Source organism: Venustampulla echinocandica, assembly GCF_003357145.1.
Source record: "Venustampulla echinocandica strain BP 5553 chromosome Unknown scaffold_0, whole genome shotgun sequence".
In the NCBI taxonomy this organism is placed as follows: Eukaryota; Fungi; Ascomycota; class Leotiomycetes; order Helotiales; family Pleuroascaceae; genus Venustampulla; species Venustampulla echinocandica.
In genome coordinates this window covers 1,711,119-1,729,915 of record NW_022474205.1, presented here as the reverse complement: position 1 = coordinate 1,729,915, position 18,797 = coordinate 1,711,119, and the positions used below count along the sequence as shown (strand labels likewise).

The following is an 18,797-nucleotide window of genomic DNA, read 5'->3' as shown; positions in this document are numbered from 1 at the left end:
GACCAAATAAATAAATGACCTGCCCATGCGCACCTAAAAAGAGAAACTTCCTTTGCGTGATATTGTATACCTAGTACGTATGCATTGAACTTCATCAGAAAAGAGCAGATACATTTCTACATCTATACACTCTATCCTTTTACACGAAAGCCGACTATAACTCAACAGACCAATATGATATATGCGATAGTTAGATTTTTGGGGAGAAAATCCCTGTAAAGGTGGCACTGATAGCAACCATATAAGCAATCTAACATCCTACGTGTTAAGCAAAATCAAAACCCAGGCGCAAGTAACAACAAGCTTCTACTCTGCATAGGCGGGTGCCCATACACCGACGTGCTTGGTTACCAGCAGTGATCCCATTGCAATCTGCACCCTTTCCATTGATTATTGTGCTAGGTTTGCAGTGGCGCATTTTGCGTAAAACGGCAAGGCGGCTTTGACGTAGACAAGCAAAATTCCATACATGAGGAACTCAGCCAGCCTGTGTACCAACTTATTGGGAGAGTAGAACGAGCTGTGGCAATCGACCCTTCTCGCCACGAGGGTGGATCCCTCAGCGCACACTGGATGCGGTTTGTAACGAGGTTATCTGAAAGGAGCGACCTAGACCATGCAACCCCTAGGATGGCGGTATTACGAGATTATTGGTATAGCAATATTCTCATTTCCTTCCTCCACCTACCTTGCCCAAGGTAAGCTTCCTTCGCTTGCAATTGCAATACTGAAGGTTGTTTCATTTTAAGGCATTGTTCGGTATAGATTTTATGTCAAAAGTTTATACGCAGGGTCATTCTTCTACGAGTAGGTCCCCCCCCACATCTTAATACCTATTACGGCACATTTATTGCAGCCCTATCATACCCACTTCTCCCCCCATCTGGAATCTGGATGAAGGTTGGCGAATCTAGCCACCCACCGCGCCTTGCCACCCCAACATCCGCTGTAGAGGGACCTAGTTTGCAACTTCGCTCTTGAGGGGTGGGTGTGGCGAGGAGTACCACCACCTTACGAAGTACGTACTTCGCCACTTCGTACAGTGCTGGACTGCAACAATAAGTATAGTCCTCGGTGATGCTAGAAGCTTGTGGGTATTGTCGGACGAACAACCATCTAGGCGATGGTACTTTGTAATGTGAAGAGGGATGCGTGCCCAGCAAAGCTGCGTTACTTGCTATTTGCTATTTGCTTCTTCTTGCTTAGAATTAGCCGAGGGATTGCAGCCAACGACAGATGAGCGACCCTGCGCGAAGACCCTGCCCTGCCCTGCCCTATCAACCTTGGAATCTAGAATTTGTACTTCGTACTCCGTAACCTGTACGAGGTAGGGTCCTACAGGGAGTGACCCGACTAGAGACTATGTACGTACCTACTCTACCTCCGCGTAGTTATTATTATTAGCTACTGCGTACTCATGCCACTCGGAAGCTCGTACGTACATGTCCATATTCGCCGAAGATTGCGAGAGAAAGTGCAAGGGTCCACCACCAGATTAAATCCAAGACGGTTATTAGTAAACCAACGGCTACTTCGTGCTTGTATCCCCTCCTTATCTTGCCGTATCGAGTTTGTAACAACCGTGGATGACAGGATCATCTCATCGTCTCCCACGCCGACGAGGAAGGTTTGAAGCGATGCTATGTATATGTACAGTACCTATCTACGGAAGTACCTCCGCTGTACTGTGACCGGATCAATAGCATCTGATACATGGCAGAGTACATGGCCGCGGTTGTAGCAATCCGCCGACGAGCGCGCCAATTAAGCTGTAGCTTTTTGCTTTTTCCTTTTGCCTTTTTCCATTTTCCTTTTCCCTTTTTCCTTTTTCCCTTTTTGGCTGGCCCTTTCCCGCCTGCACACGGATCCGATACGGAAAAGTCCCAAGCCCACTTCGGCTCGCCAAGGCAATCCGGGCGCGGAACAACAAGCCGCTCCGACGAGCCCCTGCCACTACCGCGACACGCCATAGAGTAGGGGTCACAGCCCTTGGATTTACTTAACAGTTACTTACAGTACCTCCGTCCACACCGGCACGCTCTGCTGCGCCGCGCCGCGGCGCGGTATGTTGTGTTCACACGGACCCGACCCCGGCCCCGACCCGGATCCCCTAGCGTTCTTGGTTTGACCCCTAAAGGAAAGGTAATACGGCGGGTCCGGCGCTGATTGGCAACGTCTGAGTGGCTGCGGCACCCCACCGGATTACCTTCCTTTAGGTTGGGGGGGTTTCGAGGAACATCGGTTTGGCATCATCACGCTTGCAGTACCCAGATGTATGTACCGCATAGGTACTCGTACTGTAACTTATACAGGCTCGGATGTTCGACATATCTTGAGAGGGTCACTCAACCAGGATGACGAAAATACAAGGAACTGGGATGGGTAATGAATATTGAACCTCATGTACATGTACCAAAGCGCAGCTTCCAGTGCTTCCAGCCCTGGCGCCACGCAATATCCAGAACGAGTAGCCCATGAAACAACACCGACCCCGGCGTTCTCCCGGATTTTCTGGCCCTATTCATGAACAAGGCTCCTAGCACCCCCGACGTCTTTCTGGCAGGTGAAATCTGATCTCGACCGCTGATAATGAGTATGCATGTCTATATCTGCCCACGATCACCATGGGTTTTGGCCGATTGATGCGTGCTATCAAATATCAAGACCTGCCATGCCTTTCTTGCACCTTCATTTTTAAAGTTCGATTGGGTTTCTTTGTATACTAGATTTAGTGGTCTTTTAGTGGTTTTCGCATCACCATGGCCGATGGCCCTCCTCCTCTGGGTCCTCCACCGGGACCCGATGTTTCGATTGCAGGACGACTTCTCGCCGCCAGTATACCACTATACATACTGTCAATCAGCCTCTATGGCATGCGGATATATACACGAATTCGAACTACTGCCCGTCTTGGTTGGGATGATGCATTTGTCACTGGTGCTATGGTGTGTAATAGTCAACAATATCATGAGGGGTGGGGGGTTAGGGACGATGCTAACAACACGACCTAGATAGCAGCGATTTCACAATGGGGCATACTTCTTGCTTGTATCCCGCTTGGCCTGGGCCGTCACAACTACTATGTCAGCTTTGAGGATGGAAAAGCCGCCGGCCGATTGCTCCTCATGAGCCAAATCCCTTGGGGCTGGGCTATTGCGTTGGCAAAGATCAGTATTGCTTGTATGTTGTTGCGAATCAAACAAGACAGGAAGTGGCAGATTGCCTTGTATACAATGATTGCCATTCAACTTAGCACAGCAATCCTTGCAAATGTTGTCCAGCTCTCCCAATGCTCGCCACTTTCTGCCACTTGGGATCCTACCACTCCCGGCGCGAAGTGTTGGCCCATCACAACTGCGCAAACAACTGTGTACGTCATTGCTGGTATCGGGATCGTGACCGACATCACTTTCGCCCTCCTCCCAATATCCTTCTTGTGGAAGATCCAAAGACCTCTTCGGGAGAAGTTGATGTTAGGATTTCTTATGGGAATCGGGCTCTTTACAACAGTTGCGGTGATAGTAAAGATTCCTCTCATTGCCACCTTTGGAAAAACTGGAGACGTTTTGTGGGATAATGTCAACGTGGCTACCTGGTCGCTGGTTGAGGGACAGCTGGGAATCATTGCCGCTTGTATCCCGTGCTTGAAATCTCCGTTCGAGAGGTTGCTACGACGCGTGGGTCTCCTATCAACCACGACCGGAGGAATCAGTGGACGAGTTTCTCGCCGCCGAACCGGTTACATATCCTATGGAGACAACCAGTCTTATCCACTAAGCTCAGTTAATGCCAGAGCCATCGGAGACGGTAACAAATCGAGCAGGAACAACGACACCCAAAGTGAGGCAAGCATCTTGCGGCAGACTGATGATGCTTCCTCGGGAGGCAAGGGAAACATCACAAAAACGATAGACATCCATGTCTCAGACGAGCCGGCACAGGATCGGGATTCTTTGAAAAAGGAGTGGGGGAGCGTGTAAATGTATATAGACCAGGAGAGGTGTTCTTGCGCAGGAGTAATGCTGAGGGGTTTTGTGTAAACCGGTGGCGTGACAATTGACACGTTTATGCCGATGTGTAATTTCTTGTCTTAACTGATTCTACTAAGGATTTGGAGGTACAAATAGAAGAAAACCAGACACTAGAAATTGCCCTAAAGTTGACTAGTTGACTAGTCGCCGAACACGATGAGCAGTGGAACCGAGAGCGTATTGCTTATGGAGCCATGGCTTGCCGGCGGAAGTGTCAGTGATATGATTTAGTATATATCGAGTTAATCCTAGGAGCACAGCCTCCTTAGGGCGTCCTAGTAGGACTGTCTCAGGACCATTCCAAATCTTCACCAGGAATTTAGACTTAACTCCTCGCATCCCAGCCTCGGATTGGCCATTCATGACTGGGATTACTCAATAGTATCATAACGATAAGTAATCCCTCAAAAAAACGTAAAGAAAGCCATGTGGTCTGATAAACTTAGATCATTCGTGGCGGGGGATGGCGGCCACTCACAGGTTCTCCAATACCCGGCATGTAAACGCCTCGCAGTGTGAATAGCATGGAAACCAAGGCGCCAGGTCGCTTTGGGGGTCTCTGCCATGTGTGCGACATGTGGAAAAGAGGGGAGATACTGTACCTCTGCCTCCGGTCTATCCAACCACGGGCCTTTGCGATCGAGGGAGCTCTAGAATGCCTTGGTGTTTTGCAAGCTAACTAGTCCCAGGCGATTGGTAGGTTTCCGTAACACCCACAGTGGATGATCCTAAGTCTACGGGATGTTAAGGTCAAACCGTTCCAAGTTATGGGATGCTCAAATTTGTTTCAAAGAAAAGAAGCTTCGAAATCGAGGGTTGTTGTCACCGCGATGATCTAGGGCTGGACCACGTGGAAATGGAGATATGTAAGACCAACAGCCAAAGAACCGGGGCCCCGGAATGGGGAGTTGGCGTCACCCGCTCAGCCCAGTCTAATAAGTATTCATGATTTAGCTCGCAGGGAGGCGCATCGACTAGGGTGCCAGCTCCTATGACAGGAATGCGTTTAAGCAGTACGCAAGGCTCCAAGGGTTATACAGCCAACAAGAGCCCTGGTCTTCCCTTAGTCATTCCGCAACCCTACTAGCTAAATCATGAATACTTACCCATCTACTTCGTAACCTTCGTATTGACAGTTTTTCAATAAATTCAATTTGCCCCGCCCCTGTTGCATAATATCCACATGGATAGTTTTTAGTTTTAGACTGCTCCGTTCTAATTTGCCGAGTTTCAATTCTCCCATGATATTACCGACATCTTCCTGTGTATAAGAACTGGTACCTCTCCTCTCACGACAATGAACCAGTTCAATTCAATTCACTCTGCTTGAAACTTCTTGAACTGACTCGCTGGTTCAAATCTCCAACAAGATGCGTCTCCAACACGTCCCTGCTTGGGCGTCTTTGTTGGCATTGACTTCGGCCACCTACCAACCAGCGTCAACATTTGGTACCGATCTGCTCGCAGCGAAAGGTCTCATCAATCTTGCTGTCCACGGCATCGAGCAGGCGGCGCAAGGGAAGCAGGGAAGCTGCACTCTCGCAAACGTTGCTATTAGAAAAGAATGGTAAGCTATTATGCGCAGAATAGTTCTCTGGTCTCAAACTGACTTCGTTATAGGGGAATGCTCTCAAATACCGAGAGAAAAAGGTTAGATGCTTTGCAACCCAATTATTATTCAGAGACTAACATACATCCCCAAGCTATACGGATGCCGTTCTGTGCTTGATGTCGAAGCCATCTAAGACAAATCCATCGGAGGCTCCTGGAGCAAAGACTCGGTAGGTTACCCAAACTTAACGGAGTAGCCAGGCCATCTCTAATAACCCCCCAGCTATGATGACTTCACCTGGACACATATCAAACAGACGCTCTCAATCCACGGAACGGTAATTTTATTATCTCCGAGTCTTTGATACTTGTGCTGACTCGTATAGGCCAACTTTTTATCATGGCATAGATGGTACACGTATATCTTTGAGAAAGCCTTGAGAGAGGAGTGTGGTTATCAAGGATACCAACCCGTAAGTTAATTCTCCACCTTATTACAACGTTATCTAACTTATAGTAGTATTGTAAGTGCTTCGGCAGTTTGATTCTTCTCGTGTCTATCAATCAAGTGTTACACCTAAATCGCTCGCCATCTATCACCTCTCTACCCTCGTTTGTTACCCTCGTTTGATCTATAGTATTAACACCCTCAAGGGAACTGGGGCAGATGGGCGAATGACCCAGTCAACTCTCCGATATTCGATGGAGGCCCTTATAGCATGAGCGGTAATGGTGACTATGTAGCCCATGGTTGCACCTACGCTATCCCCACCAACCTTAACTGTATCCCTCCCGTACCTGGGCAAGGAGGTGGTTGTGTTACAACTGGCCCTTTTAAGAAGTAAGAATTGATTCCCAGGCCCTAAACTAACTAAAGTTTGAGTCGTGAAAATACTAAGAATAACTTGATAGTATCACCGTGAATCTCGGCCCTGTCGTCGTAAGCTTAAACGGCATCCCTGAGCTTGTACCAAACAATGGCAGCGTGTGGAACCCTCGCTGCATGAGACGAGATATTTCAAGCTGGGTCGCGACCCGATGGACCTCTGACGCAGTTTCTACTGCTCTTATTAATGATTACTCTGATATCTATTGGTTTCAAAAGTATATGCAGGGAGACTTTGTTAACGGCGACTATGGTGTGCATACCGCCGGCCACTTTACTGTTGGCGGTGACCCAGGCGGAGATATCTTTGCCTCGCCTGGTGACCCAATGTTCTGGCTTCATCATGCCCAGGTTGATCGTACTGTAGGTACTCCTAGCTAAAGGATTTGTTTTCTCCTTTTTTTTGCCTAAAGGATGCTAATACCTTTGCTAGTGGTGGATCTGGCAAAACCAGGATATTAAGAACCGGCAAAACGCTATCTCGGGCACGATCACCCTTGACAATATTCCCCCAAGCCGGAACGGTACGCTCGATGACTTGCTTGATGTCGGCGTAAATGCGTCACCTGTCCCAATCAGTAGTATGATGAGTACTACCGCCGGCCCTCTCTGCTATATCTATCTATAAAGCATTATCCGAGCAACTTGTTCAGCGCAGGAATTCCTGGGTCCCTTGGTTTGCGATATATATAGTAACTTTTAATAATTTGAATTACTCTCTTCTTATCCCTGCCAGTAATGTCATCGAACTGTTGCTCTTGGTAATATAAGGACGCGAAGAAGCACTTTAAACAAAAGTCCAGTCAACTAATCAGAGGCTCCGAAGGAGTTGGAGACAAGTGTTTTGACGACGATGCTCAAGTAGCCAAAACGGACCTCTAAAGTAGACACTGTCCAAAGTATACCTAGTACTCTGTCTATAGTATGGTTGGCTTAACACAAATGCCCCTAAGAAGACTACAGCAGTTTCCTCTTTAAATTCCTCCTTGCTTTGCATATGTCCTGACCGCCTTTTGTCCGTGATCGTGTGAGTTTAATCACGTGAGTATGTGTCTGCGTAGAAATTTAGGGGGGGGTGTGGACCTGTCGCAAAATACATAGAATAGGAGATACAAAACCCCTAGATAATAATCATCCTGATATTGAGACACTTCCAGCTTTCCCAAATCTACGCGCTCGCGAATAAAGAAGTTATCGGTAATAGATAAGGGGACATAGAAGAAGGGATATTATTTATTCGAAAAGCTCCTGGATCCTTTTGATCCCACAACATTCAACTTTGTGCGCGACTGTTGGAGAAGGAGAGGTAAAGGCATAGGCGAGTCGAGGCAAGGGGTACTGTTTGCTACAATTGATTTGACCAGACTTATTATTGAGCTTGTTAACCCACCGACTACTTCCTTTGCCCACTATTACCCACCCCAACTCGCCTTAACTTACTTTAACTCACCAAATATTGCCGACAAAGCAACCCTGCTCGCCTTTCTAGACAGAACCAAACTTTATTCAAGTTATGATTCAGGTTTAACAATAGGCTATTTTACATCGCCTTCAAGTACACAAATTGGCTGTAAATACAACATCAGGTAGTAACGCAGATAAAAGAGCAATCGTACCAGGAACTTATTTGTATAACGGTATTAGTAAGATTTACCGATACTAATATAAATGCCGATTTTATAGATTGATAATTATAAATAAAATAGTTGCAGTTGAATACCGAAGAAGTGCTATTCAGAATAATCCTTGTAACCACCAGCAACGAAATCTAGTTCCAATCATAGAAAATGAGGCAACATAAAGATAAAATAACATGATGGCCACTTGCCTCATTCCTTCTAGCGCACCGCATCTGCCGCTCCTTCCTGTCTGCAGCTCTTACTCCTCCCTCAAAGATTCATATGCTAATATCGCTCAGGTGTTGATACCGAAATAGATCCCCAAAGGTTTTGTGATCGCAACACGCATTAACAGGAATGCTTGCCAAGCAACAGCCACGATCCATCAGACCATCTTCCCTGCCCCTATATCCCACCTGCCTACGCTGCTGGCAGTGGACGCGGGCCTCATCACGCACCGGAATAGCCCCCCGCCTAGGGCTTGCCTGCCCGCCAAAACCTGCCGCCCGGCTCGGGCCATCAAAAAGTGCGCCAAACTCAGGGCCCGACGACCTGTAGCCCCCCTAACTTTGGGCCCAACCGCGTACCATTGAAGGGGGGGGGGGGGGGGGGGGGGGGGGGTTCCCTATCAAACTAAAGAAACATTTTAATTTTGAGTTGCTAGCAAGGGCCAATTATAGAGGGCGTTCTAGGGTATTCTATAAGAACCTTTGCCTTGATAATACAAAAGCGTTGATAATGCCAAACCCGATTAGACTTGTAACGCCAGATAATACAAAGCCGATGCACGCAGACCCGGCGCTGAACAATCTGTTCTGGGCTAAGGCTATTCGTAAATGTGCAGATCACCTCCTGGAGCTGGGTCCGTTCGGGGAGCTGGTGATGAATAATAGGCTTTACATCCTCCGCGGTCTCGTCGTTGTTAAGCAATCTTTGCAGTTCGTCGTTGTAGATGCGCCAGAAGTACTGTTGTCTATACACCTTCTTAAGGTCCTCGTCGCGTTTTTTGGTCCTATCGCCGATCTTCCGCACGAGCGTCCTGTATATCTGGCCCATCTCCGTCTCTTCAGCCTGATACAAAAATCCATACCGGCTTCGGATCTCCACGAACAAAGCCCTTCGTTCCCTTTCCTACTCGATGATCTTAGGATCAGGAGGGAGCGCGTTCTTAAGGTGTACAGGCACCTTCTTGGGAGCGTGCGGGTCGCATCGAATACTCATGTGGGTAAAGGCGCGAGTAAGCCCGTCAACGGAAGGCTGCTCTATTACCTGACTGAATATCAAATTGAACTCGGGTATTAAGATATGACGCGCCAAAGACGCCCGAGTTAGAGTCTGGTGGCATAATCTGGTCGCGAACGGCCGTCGTGTAGCCTCTAGTATAGCAATAAGCAGGGGAAGACAGAAATAGGGGTTGTGTACTTACGGTCTACAGCGTTTCCAGTACAGCGCCGTGCACAGTAGCTTGTTAGCTTCCGCTCGAAGCCCGCCTCCTATCAAACACGATCAAGGTAATACGTGTAGGTCGAGTAGCGAAGGGCCTTGTGCTCCGAGGATTAGAACCCATCTGCGGTCCGCACCGCCTGTCGGAAGATAGGGACCTTTAGCTTGGCGGCTTCCATTGTACCCTGACTGCCTTCAACAGACCCTTGATGCTGGTAGTAAAGAAAGGCTCGGACCCGGCGGGACGGTTGTCAATATTAATCACGTCGTCCCGGAGCGCAATAGCGAGGACATGTGAGATAGGACAGAGACTCTAAATGTCATCGTGTTCTCGCTTGGTTATCGTCTTGCCCCCGAAAATCCTTTCCCTATACCATTTGATGATGCTAATGATGGACTGAAATGGGTATGCTTATCTTCCCAGCAAATCGTCGTTGTTATCGCTTCAAAGAATACGTGTATTAATTTTACCTCCCATAGGCATATGCAAACGCGTCTAAGTACGGCGGGGATGTAAAGAAGGGCTTCGTGTGTGGAGGCACCTCATTCGGTGGTCACTTAGCCGCTTTGGCAACCTACCGGGCCCAGAAACTTGGCATTCTTGTGTCGGGTTGTTTCTCCAGAGCACCGATGGTCTTGGACCGTTCTGTTGCCAAGGAGGCCTGGAAAGAAACTCTTGATATCCTTCCAAAGGATGTTTATACGCCTCTCTTGAACTTGAAAACCTGTGTACGTCTCCCACGCTGTGTGGAACTCTGTCGAACTGAGCTAATGATTGAGAATTATAGGAACGTTTCTATGGTATGTCAAGAATTATTTCATGACTTTGATTTTCAACTAACCAAATACTAGAATACATGGCAATTCCTCCTAAAGAGCTGACTAGCCCTGCAAATGACAGCGGCACGGAAGTCCATCACAGATGCAATGACTGGGTTAAGATGGTTGTTCCGACTCTAAAAGATTCCTCCAGAGTCTGATGCTGTCTTGCAAGTTTACACATGCCACGAACTGTTGTAAAGGGCGGTTGAGCGAGGCTTGTTAAACGCTGGAATTGATGGAAGCCTGGTTTGAATAGAATCTTATTTCTATTATTGCAGGGCAGCCTGATAAAACTGAATGTATTGGCCTTCTCAAGTGCAAGTCAAGTGCTAATATTACTGCGTGACTCTCTGTCAACCTTCTGTTCGCGCGTATGTCTACTGTATGATCTCCACTATATTTTCTCCATCTCCACAGAATAGGGCGGTTTGGGAGGAGGAGAAGGACCGACGATGCTCCCCTCAGCCCTCTTTTCCATCCGACATTGCTGCTGCGACTCCATGCAGCACAGGGGTAATCTGTTCCTTGCTCAAAACTGCATGAACAAATTAATTACCACCACCTTCAATCCAATTTGATTATATTTCCGAAATGACTTCTATTGACCTGCCCTGCAATACCACACACTCGAGTAATCTCATGCGAGAACTGTAGATAGTACTCGTACTAGTACGATCTTGACGGTGCCGCGTTGCTCGAATTCCGTCACAAGGTACTCGTACGACTGGTGCTCCGCAATACTGGCGGGCTCCGCGCTCTCCAAGTGAACTGCTACTCATCGCCACCGAAATTTATTGACTGTACGTGTACCTGTCCATAGCGAAGCACTTGATATCCAAGCAAAACATCTGGCGCATTCCATCAACGTGCACCCAATGTCTCACCTTAGCTCTTGCGGCTCTTGGGAGGCGTCATGGTTGGGACGTGCCGGGGCCCTTAGCTGATCCCTGGCATGGATCCATGTCGGGCGGCATAACTAATTGTTCCACTTGGGCGCGGTGTTTCTAGAAGTGGAACCAGGTTTCGTGGGGAGCGGGGAGGTTATGGGGAGGGAATGGCGACGATACCCCATGGGGACAGGCTCAGTATTATGTCCGTAAGTACGGCTCTTCCGGACTCGCCACAAAGACTGCATCGCTTCTTCTGGGAGCCTCTGATTATATCCGAATGCTAAAGTGGCATTACAAGATATTCCATTGGCCCGGCAGCCTGGTTACTGGTGCACCCCGCGTTACCCAAGCGTGGGCCTAGGCTGTTACCTGGGGTACCCCTGACGGTGGCGTGTGGTGTCCCTGTCGACGATATCAGTGCGTCTCAAATCGCTGAACATATGAATCGAGGCTTGCAGCCCATAATATTTTTTTGATTTCGTCCTCAAACCATTCTTCCAATCGCCAAAACATTACAACCTCCCATACTTACGAAGTTGTCTAGGAAGCCATGGGTACAAAACAGGAAGCGGGCTCTCGCTCAGGCGGTTCCGCTGTGCACATAGAGAGTCTTCCTGGGACCAATGATGTGATTGAGCAATCCCTGGGACTCATCTGATTGATCAGACCAATTCTCATATAAGGGTCTTAGTTCCTCGCCCATCTTCCAATCCGGCAGATCCTTGGGTGAGAAATCCTATCATGCGCAGTGGGTGCCTTTACTCACCACGACCTGCAGAACTGGAGCAAAGGCTGGAAATTGACAATCGTGGTCGTCCAAGGACTCTACGTTCTTCTCAACATTCACCCTATTCTCGCTACTGACCCTCTCTATCCCGTCCTCACTGCCAAATGGAACAAGGGCATGCAATCTGTCACTATTGTGGTACGAACCGACTCCCATGCATTTTGAGGAGAAAAGCTGATTGTCTCCAGACCGGAATCACTACCGCCATGTACGGAACCGCCAATTTCATCGTTGTTCCTTGTGCGAGCATCTTCGGACGCCGCCCAACGTTATTTTTCAGCAGCGTCATTTCTCTAGCTTCAAACATTTGGTTGGCACTTTCCACAGGGTACAACTCATTTCTCCATGCGCGAGTCTTAGCCGGCATTGGTTGTGCGGCCAACGAGAGCATAATGGCAATTGTCATTGCAGACATTTTCTTCCTGCATGAGCGTGGCACATGGATGGGCTTTTACTTGTAAGAAATATCTCCAATCATTGGTAACATTCTGAGCTAACCAGAGCAGCTACTGTTACGTTGGGGGCGGACTGATTGGCCCTATCATTGCGGGAGCTTTTCAACAACATGTCAATTGGAGAATGTTCTTCTGGTTCTGTGCTATCATGCAAGGGGTTATAATGGTCACGCTAGGATTCTTTGCCCCGGAAACCCGAAGAGATGGAGCATTTTCGGCAGATACCGAAATCACGACTCCGGCCACGGATCCTGAAGCTATTGACCCTGCTCTCGAGGAGGGGTTGGGCCAGCAGCCTGCTGCACACCAGAGCATGACGACCGCTAACCCAATCGTTGGTCACGGCCGCCCAAATCGCCGTCAGCTTATTCCATGGCAAAGGGTGGATCGCAAGGCCTTCAAGGAGCTTTGGCTGCACTTGATCTCGCTCTTCATCATATTGTTTTACCCAATCACATTCTGGGCAGCTATGACGGCAAATTTTGCCTCAAACACTCTGCTATACCTTATAATGTGTCAATCGCAAGCTCTCGCCGCTCCCCCTACCTTTGGTCCGCGCAGAGTGTGGGATTCTCGAACTTTTTACCACTTATAGGTGCAATAGTCAGTCTTGCCATCGGAGGCACAATGTCGGACTGGGTGGCAATGAAGGCCACAGTACGTAACAACGGTATCAGAGAGCCAGAAATGAGGCTGCCGACTTTATTGCCTTTCCTAGCTGCGAACTTAGTTGGAATGATTGTAAGCAGACATAGGCTCCTCAACGTTCAAGTCAAGTATTTGATACTGATTCATCATTTCTAGATGATTGGATTTGGCTTTCAGCAGGGCTGGCCATGGGAGGCGCCAGTTATTCTTGGTTATTCTCTTGTCGGTTTATATTCATCGGTTATCCAAACCATTGTTATCACAGTAAGCATATGTGCGCACGCAAGGGCAAGTTTATGCCGCTAACTTATAACCCAGTACACTATCGACTATTACAAGCCAATATCTGGGGCGATTATGAATCTAGCCACAGTGCTCAAGAATATGTTCGCCCTCGGCATGTCATATTACGTCAATAACTGGATCATATCCAAAGGCTACCTTCCACCGATGTTCTTGTTGATGGGACTGACAGTTGGTTTTGGCCTGGTTGGGGTAGTTGTTTTTATGAAATGGGGCAAGACTATGAGAACTTGGACGAGACATAGCAAAGTGCACCAGATGTAGTATTGGCACGTTAGATACTAGAGACACATCTTGTAAACTTTTTACGGTGGAATTAGAGGATAGTGAATTAGTGATCAGGAACAGACATTCTAGACTGAAATCTCCACAACTTGAATGAAGTTTGTGGTTCATCAGCCAGGGTGAAATGAACTCAGCTGAAATGTTTTCTCATCTCCTCCATCGCTCAACAGCGAATGACATAAAAATCACATGAAGTGATGTTGTGTCAACGTTTTGATAATTTACGTAATCCCTGGCGATAATGAGTGAGCAAACTTGTGGAAGAAACGTCTTCTTTCTGCCGGCAATAGGTAGTTATCCCCGCACTTGAACGCCCTTATGTACTGAACCTTCAAGCAGCACATCCCTGTGACTACAGACTAAAGTAAATCATTTCCTCCGCACTTAGCATGTAACGTCAGAGATTCGTGTTAGACCGCAACTGGAATGGCACCACTTGCTAAGTGTGAGTTCTGAATTACTCCGCAGCATTGTATACACGGGTCCGACCCCGTAGACCCCGTAGACCCCGTCGACCCCGTCTCTACCTAAGGTACGCAAGACAAGACAAGATAGTCCGCCGGGCATTAGCACTGAGGTCGCTCCGCCGTTCGCTCCGACAGCTAAGAGTCAACGCTTCAAACCACCGAGGTTAATCGCAACAAGGACACAATATCAATACTATTTTACAGGTACGAGATGTTTGATATGCGTAGACGACTCGCAACATGGCTTATAAGAGAGAGTGCACCCCATCCCCATATCCCATGCCACACTGACAGCTCACCACCCGCTTGCTGTATCCATCTCCCACATACTCGTGCCATCACTTGAAGTGGGCCTCCCAGTAAGTTATATATATCATCAGACAATCGCCACAAACCATACTTCAGACGAACCATGCCGGCTCAAAAATCTCAACCCAATCGCGTGCAGATCAACCGGCTAGCCTATGTCAGCTACGGCCATCCCAACTTGGATGAAGCATCCGCCTTCGCACGAGACTTTGGCTTCGTCGAGGTCAGCCGCACAGAGGGCCCTACCGAAACGCGCTTCTTCCGCGGCTATGGCGATCAACCAGTGTCCTACGTCGTGACGAAGACCGACTCCCCCGTTTTTCTTGGGGCGACCTACGAGGTTCAAAGCGCGGTGGACATCGACCGGGCGGAGCTCGTGCCAGGCGCCGCGAAGAGAGAAAGCGTGGCCACACAACCGGGCGGTGGTGAGCGCGTGAGAATCAACGGCCCCGATGGCCTCCCTTTCTACGTCATCTACGGACAAACCCTCGTGGAGCGTCACCACAGGCGTCGAAGTTCCTCCTTTCTAATCCAGCTATGCTTGTCCAGAGATAGCTCAACCTGTGACTCATAATCATCACAGTCGATGGAGCCCAGGTCTAGATCGTAAGCCATTCGGGCACACATTGACATCATCGAATGGGCCCTACTGCTTATGCCCATCCCCAACTCTGCAAAGGCAAGGAGAGCGGCTGCTTGGAGCAATTGAATTCGAGGTTCTTGTGTCTCACCAGTCTTATTCTCAAGACGTTCCGCCTCGGCGATTTCTTCCTGGAGCAGTCTGTTCGCTAGCTGAAGAAGGCCCTGGCCTCGCTCCCAACGGCCCTTTCGCTGATAGGAAGGATTTAATAGGGACGTGTTTGAGAGAGATGATTTATCACTCTGGCGTCGTAAGAGTGACAGGTCAAAGAGTTCCACCCGAATATCGCCCAAATACCTCGCGGTAAGAGCAAAGATGGCGTTTAAGAGAAAAGCCGCTTCTTTAGTGGCAAGGTACGATGGGTCATGTAATTGCTCTGTGAGTGTTGGGCGATGAAGCAGTCGGAACTGGGGATGTACAACGTCGAAGAAGACATCGACTAGGTGGTTGATGATCTCCCTGGAAGGTAGCGAAGGCGAAGGCGGATAGATGATAGGTGGTACCACTCGGAACGGATCTGTGTTTTGACCCAGGAGTGCTAGGGGGCCACCAGGATCAGAAGTGATGGCATCCGAAGATATAGACGACAACCTATCGTGAAAGAGAGTTTCGTCGAATATGGGAGGCGGATTGAACAGATGAGGCTCTGTTAGTACGTCGGATGTCTCCGGATTATGTTGTGACCCACTTGCATCTGTCGTTCTTTGGCCAGGCATCGAACTATCATATGCAAGGTATCCATCTCTGGGAAGTGATAGAAAGTTATATTCTTCGCCTGGGCGAATAGAGGAGTCGGCTATTGTTGGCTGTTCGGTGCGTGGTAGCTCTTCGGTGCGTGGTATAGCAGTGAAGGCCTGCTTCTTTTTTGGGCCAGGTTTGAACGAAAAGCGTGGGTATACACATCGGACCCCGAGACGTCTACACACACAGGTCACACTGTGGCTTTGCGGAACTGCCTAATCACCAGCGTGTTAAGCAAAATTCAATGCCAGCTCGGATACTTAAGCATAGGATAGCCCGGTAAATAGGACTCACATCTTTTCTTGCGTCTGCAGTGGCGAAACCCTCGTAGTCAGCCCGGGGTTTACAGGACAAGTCAATCATGAAGGGAAGGTCGGAAACGTACTGTTTGCAACTTGTACAGGCAAGCATTCGAGCATTCGAACTGATACTAGACTCGTCTATCGTCTCCATGGCTGTTGAAGGCATCCTTTGGTGAAACACAGAATAAGTTGTTTGTCGTAGGATACTGAGGTAACCCCGGAAATAGAAAGCGTACGTGAGGTAAATGCGGGTCGCGATTTGCGCCCTGAGGCGGCATGCGGCATGCGGGCTGGATTCCACGCTACGTCTAGTGGCACGATTATTGAGAGTAAAAAGCAATCAATTTCCAGCTTGTGTATGGCAGAGCGGACGGGATGCCCATTTCTCGTCAGTCTGTGGCCGTATGTGGCGGATACCTGTGCTACCGTATCTGCATCCAGTAACTCACAGCACTGATAATTAAAGAGGGTTCAACCTCAATGTTCCGGGCTCGTACCTGGCAGTGGTAGTGCTCGTTCGACTATATTGTCTATTGATATAATAGAAACTGACTATACATTTACTAGGAATAGCTGAAGTAACTAGTAAAGTCAGTGCTGCACGAACAGAACAGGCCCCACATCTATATGACTGTTTGGTGTTGTTTATTTCCATTGTTTTTTCCATATCTCATAGTTCATCATTCATTAAAAGGTTATCTTTCTTCCCATTCCTTTTTCCCCTCCCCATCCATTTCAAATTGTCAGACCTTTTCGTAATTTCTCAAGCTGGTACTATAGGGGGATATAATTTCACAAGCCAACCAAACTCGGGTCGAGAACGCCCTCGTTGAAATCTATCAACTGTCTCATCTCAGCCTCTTCCTGCTTCCATGAATCTTGATTCGGAGTAGAGGGATTGGTTGCACCGACCCAAAAGGGTCCACCTTCCAATGCTCGCCGCTGCAGCTCCCAGTCAATATCTGGTGTTCCGCATAGTGGATCTCCCATCTCCGGCGTGGCCACGCCTTCATTACTGCTTTCTCCTAGGGGCAAGCCGGCGAAATCAGTATCGATTTCCATAGAAGGATCACCGGGGAAGCTATTATGTGCTGTTCGCATGTGGACTTGTAAATCGTAGTCTCTAATAAATTTGTGCAAGCAAGTCGGGGCCAGGCAAGGAATGTTGCGCTTCGGGTCCGCAGCATAGGAGTTTCCCATTAATTCATCTATTGCAGACGGTTTTGGCTTTGGGGTTCTTGTTTTATGCAATGAGGCAGAGGTATTCCCAGCCATCCTTAGATGGAAATTTCGGATGTGGCCTTCGAGATTGGCTTTTGACACGAAGTCCTTCCCGCAGCCACTCTCCGCGGCAAAGGCTGCGAGTTCCGGATTTGAGCTGATATCTAAGGTCCCACAGATATAACGCTCGCCATTGTGGATGGAGCGGACGTGTACCGCAAGGTTAGACTTCTTGGTGAAAGTGCTGTCACAGCCGATATATGTGCAACGGACGGTCTTGCGCTCGTCAAGACTTTTACCAGAGTGTTGGCTCTCGATATGACTTTGTAATTCTCGTTGGCTAGAACATTTCAAGTCACAGAACATGCAATTGGCGTGTTCTTTACGGATATGGGTCTGGAGTTGGGCTTTTGTTGCGAACCCAAGAAGCTTCTGACTGCCGTCGGGATTGAATGAGCCTAGAACAGGACAAGCTGTACAGGCGAAACCGGGCGTTGCGTGCACTCGCTCTTCGTGCTTCCGCAGGCCAACCGCCCCGTCAAAGCCAGCATTGCAGGCAACCTTGGTCACCGGATCAATGTATGTGCAAGGAAACGGAGTAAGTTGGAGGTGATCCGAGCGGATATGCCTTTGGAGGGTTTGATGCTTGCGGAAGGTTTGATTACAGGGCGGATAGGCCGTACACCTGAATCGTTCATGTCCTTCATGTGCCTCTTTATGCCTTCGGAGCCTTGTGCCAGTCAAAAAGCTCTTCGTACATCCTTCCCAATCGCAGACATAGGTTCGTTCTTTGGTATGTGAGCCCTTGATATGTTGTTGGAGATGCTTCTCTTCGAAATAAGCCTTGTCACAACCCTCGTATTGGCACACGCATGAGCGCTCATTTACGTGCGATCGCATATGAGATTGTAGCCTTACTGGGCGGTTGAAGGTCTTATAGCATCCTGGATAGTGGCACTTGATCGTCTTCAACTCAGATGGGAATTTCTTCCGCGCTGGCGAACATGGCGTAATTGGAGTCTCTGCCTCATTCCCTTCTTCCGAATAAGCGTTACTCGACCGAGAGGAGCTATGTTCATAATCTTCGTCGTCGTTTTCAGGTGCTGCGAGATCGTCTGGGGCAGTATCAGTGATGTATCCAATGGAAACATTAGGTCGAGGTGATGCGTACCCAGAGGGGATGGTCTTTCAACGCGCAATCTTTTGTTAAATCCCTCTAATGAGGTCGGAGCCTTTCTCTTCTGGAGCTGGACAGACATTGCAATGTAATCATCGTTCCCAAGTTGCGAGCTGGAATGGTCGTCGCCCACCAGACTCGAAATATAAATATTTGCATCGAATTTGTTGTGGCTGATGCATCAGTGGCTGGTGTGGCGGTGCGCGCTAAACCTTAAATT

General features: G+C 48.5%; 6 protein-coding genes across 6 annotated transcripts; 4 read left to right on the top strand and 2 right to left on the bottom strand.

The window, feature by feature from the left end:
• Nucleotides 1-2,759: 2,759 nt before the first annotated feature.
• BP5553_00530 (uncharacterized protein) lies at nt 2,760-3,980 on the top strand (the record flags this gene model as incomplete). Its single annotated transcript, XM_032009153.1, has 2 exons — nt 2,760-2,945; nt 3,012-3,980. The coding sequence occupies 2 exons, from the start codon at nt 2,760-2,762 to the stop codon at nt 3,978-3,980; spliced, it is 1,155 nt and encodes a 384-aa protein (XP_031873207.1).
• A 1,421-nt stretch (nt 3,981-5,401) lies between these two features.
• On the top strand, nt 5,402-7,096 carry BP5553_00529 (Di-copper centre-containing; the record flags this gene model as incomplete). Its single annotated transcript, XM_032009152.1, has 9 exons — nt 5,402-5,598; nt 5,652-5,681; nt 5,735-5,812; nt 5,866-5,920; nt 5,969-6,055; nt 6,103-6,121; nt 6,237-6,423; nt 6,495-6,831; nt 6,902-7,096. The coding sequence occupies 9 exons, from the start codon at nt 5,402-5,404 to the stop codon at nt 7,094-7,096; spliced, it is 1,185 nt and encodes a 394-aa protein (XP_031873206.1).
• Nucleotides 7,097-8,825: 1,729 nt separating this feature from the next.
• BP5553_00528 (uncharacterized protein) lies at nt 8,826-10,510 on the top strand (the record flags this gene model as incomplete). Its single annotated transcript, XM_032009151.1, has 5 exons — nt 8,826-9,324; nt 9,839-9,936; nt 10,011-10,259; nt 10,319-10,331; nt 10,383-10,510. 5 exons carry the CDS (start codon nt 8,826-8,828, stop codon nt 10,508-10,510), a joined length of 987 nt encoding a protein of 328 aa, XP_031873205.1.
• A 1,725-nt stretch (nt 10,511-12,235) lies between these two features.
• On the top strand, nt 12,236-13,699 carry BP5553_00527 (Uncharacterized protein; the record flags this gene model as incomplete). Its single annotated transcript, XM_032009150.1, has 5 exons — nt 12,236-12,486; nt 12,536-13,035; nt 13,089-13,225; nt 13,289-13,396; nt 13,451-13,699. 5 exons carry the CDS (start codon nt 12,236-12,238, stop codon nt 13,697-13,699), a joined length of 1,245 nt encoding a protein of 414 aa, XP_031873204.1.
• Nucleotides 13,700-14,994: 1,295 nt separating this feature from the next.
• BP5553_00526 (uncharacterized protein) lies at nt 14,995-16,345 on the bottom strand (the record flags this gene model as incomplete). Its single annotated transcript, XM_032009149.1, has 2 exons — nt 14,995-16,092; nt 16,172-16,345. The coding sequence occupies 2 exons, from the start codon at nt 16,343-16,345 to the stop codon at nt 14,995-14,997; spliced, it is 1,272 nt and encodes a 423-aa protein (XP_031873203.1).
• A 626-nt stretch (nt 16,346-16,971) lies between these two features.
• Nucleotides 16,972-18,659, bottom strand: BP5553_00525 (uncharacterized protein; the record flags this gene model as incomplete). The annotated part of the gene is made up of 2 exons (XM_032009148.1): nt 16,972-18,515; nt 18,572-18,659. 2 exons carry the CDS (start codon nt 18,657-18,659, stop codon nt 16,972-16,974), a joined length of 1,632 nt encoding a protein of 543 aa, XP_031873202.1.
• Nucleotides 18,660-18,797: the final 138 nt, after the last annotated feature.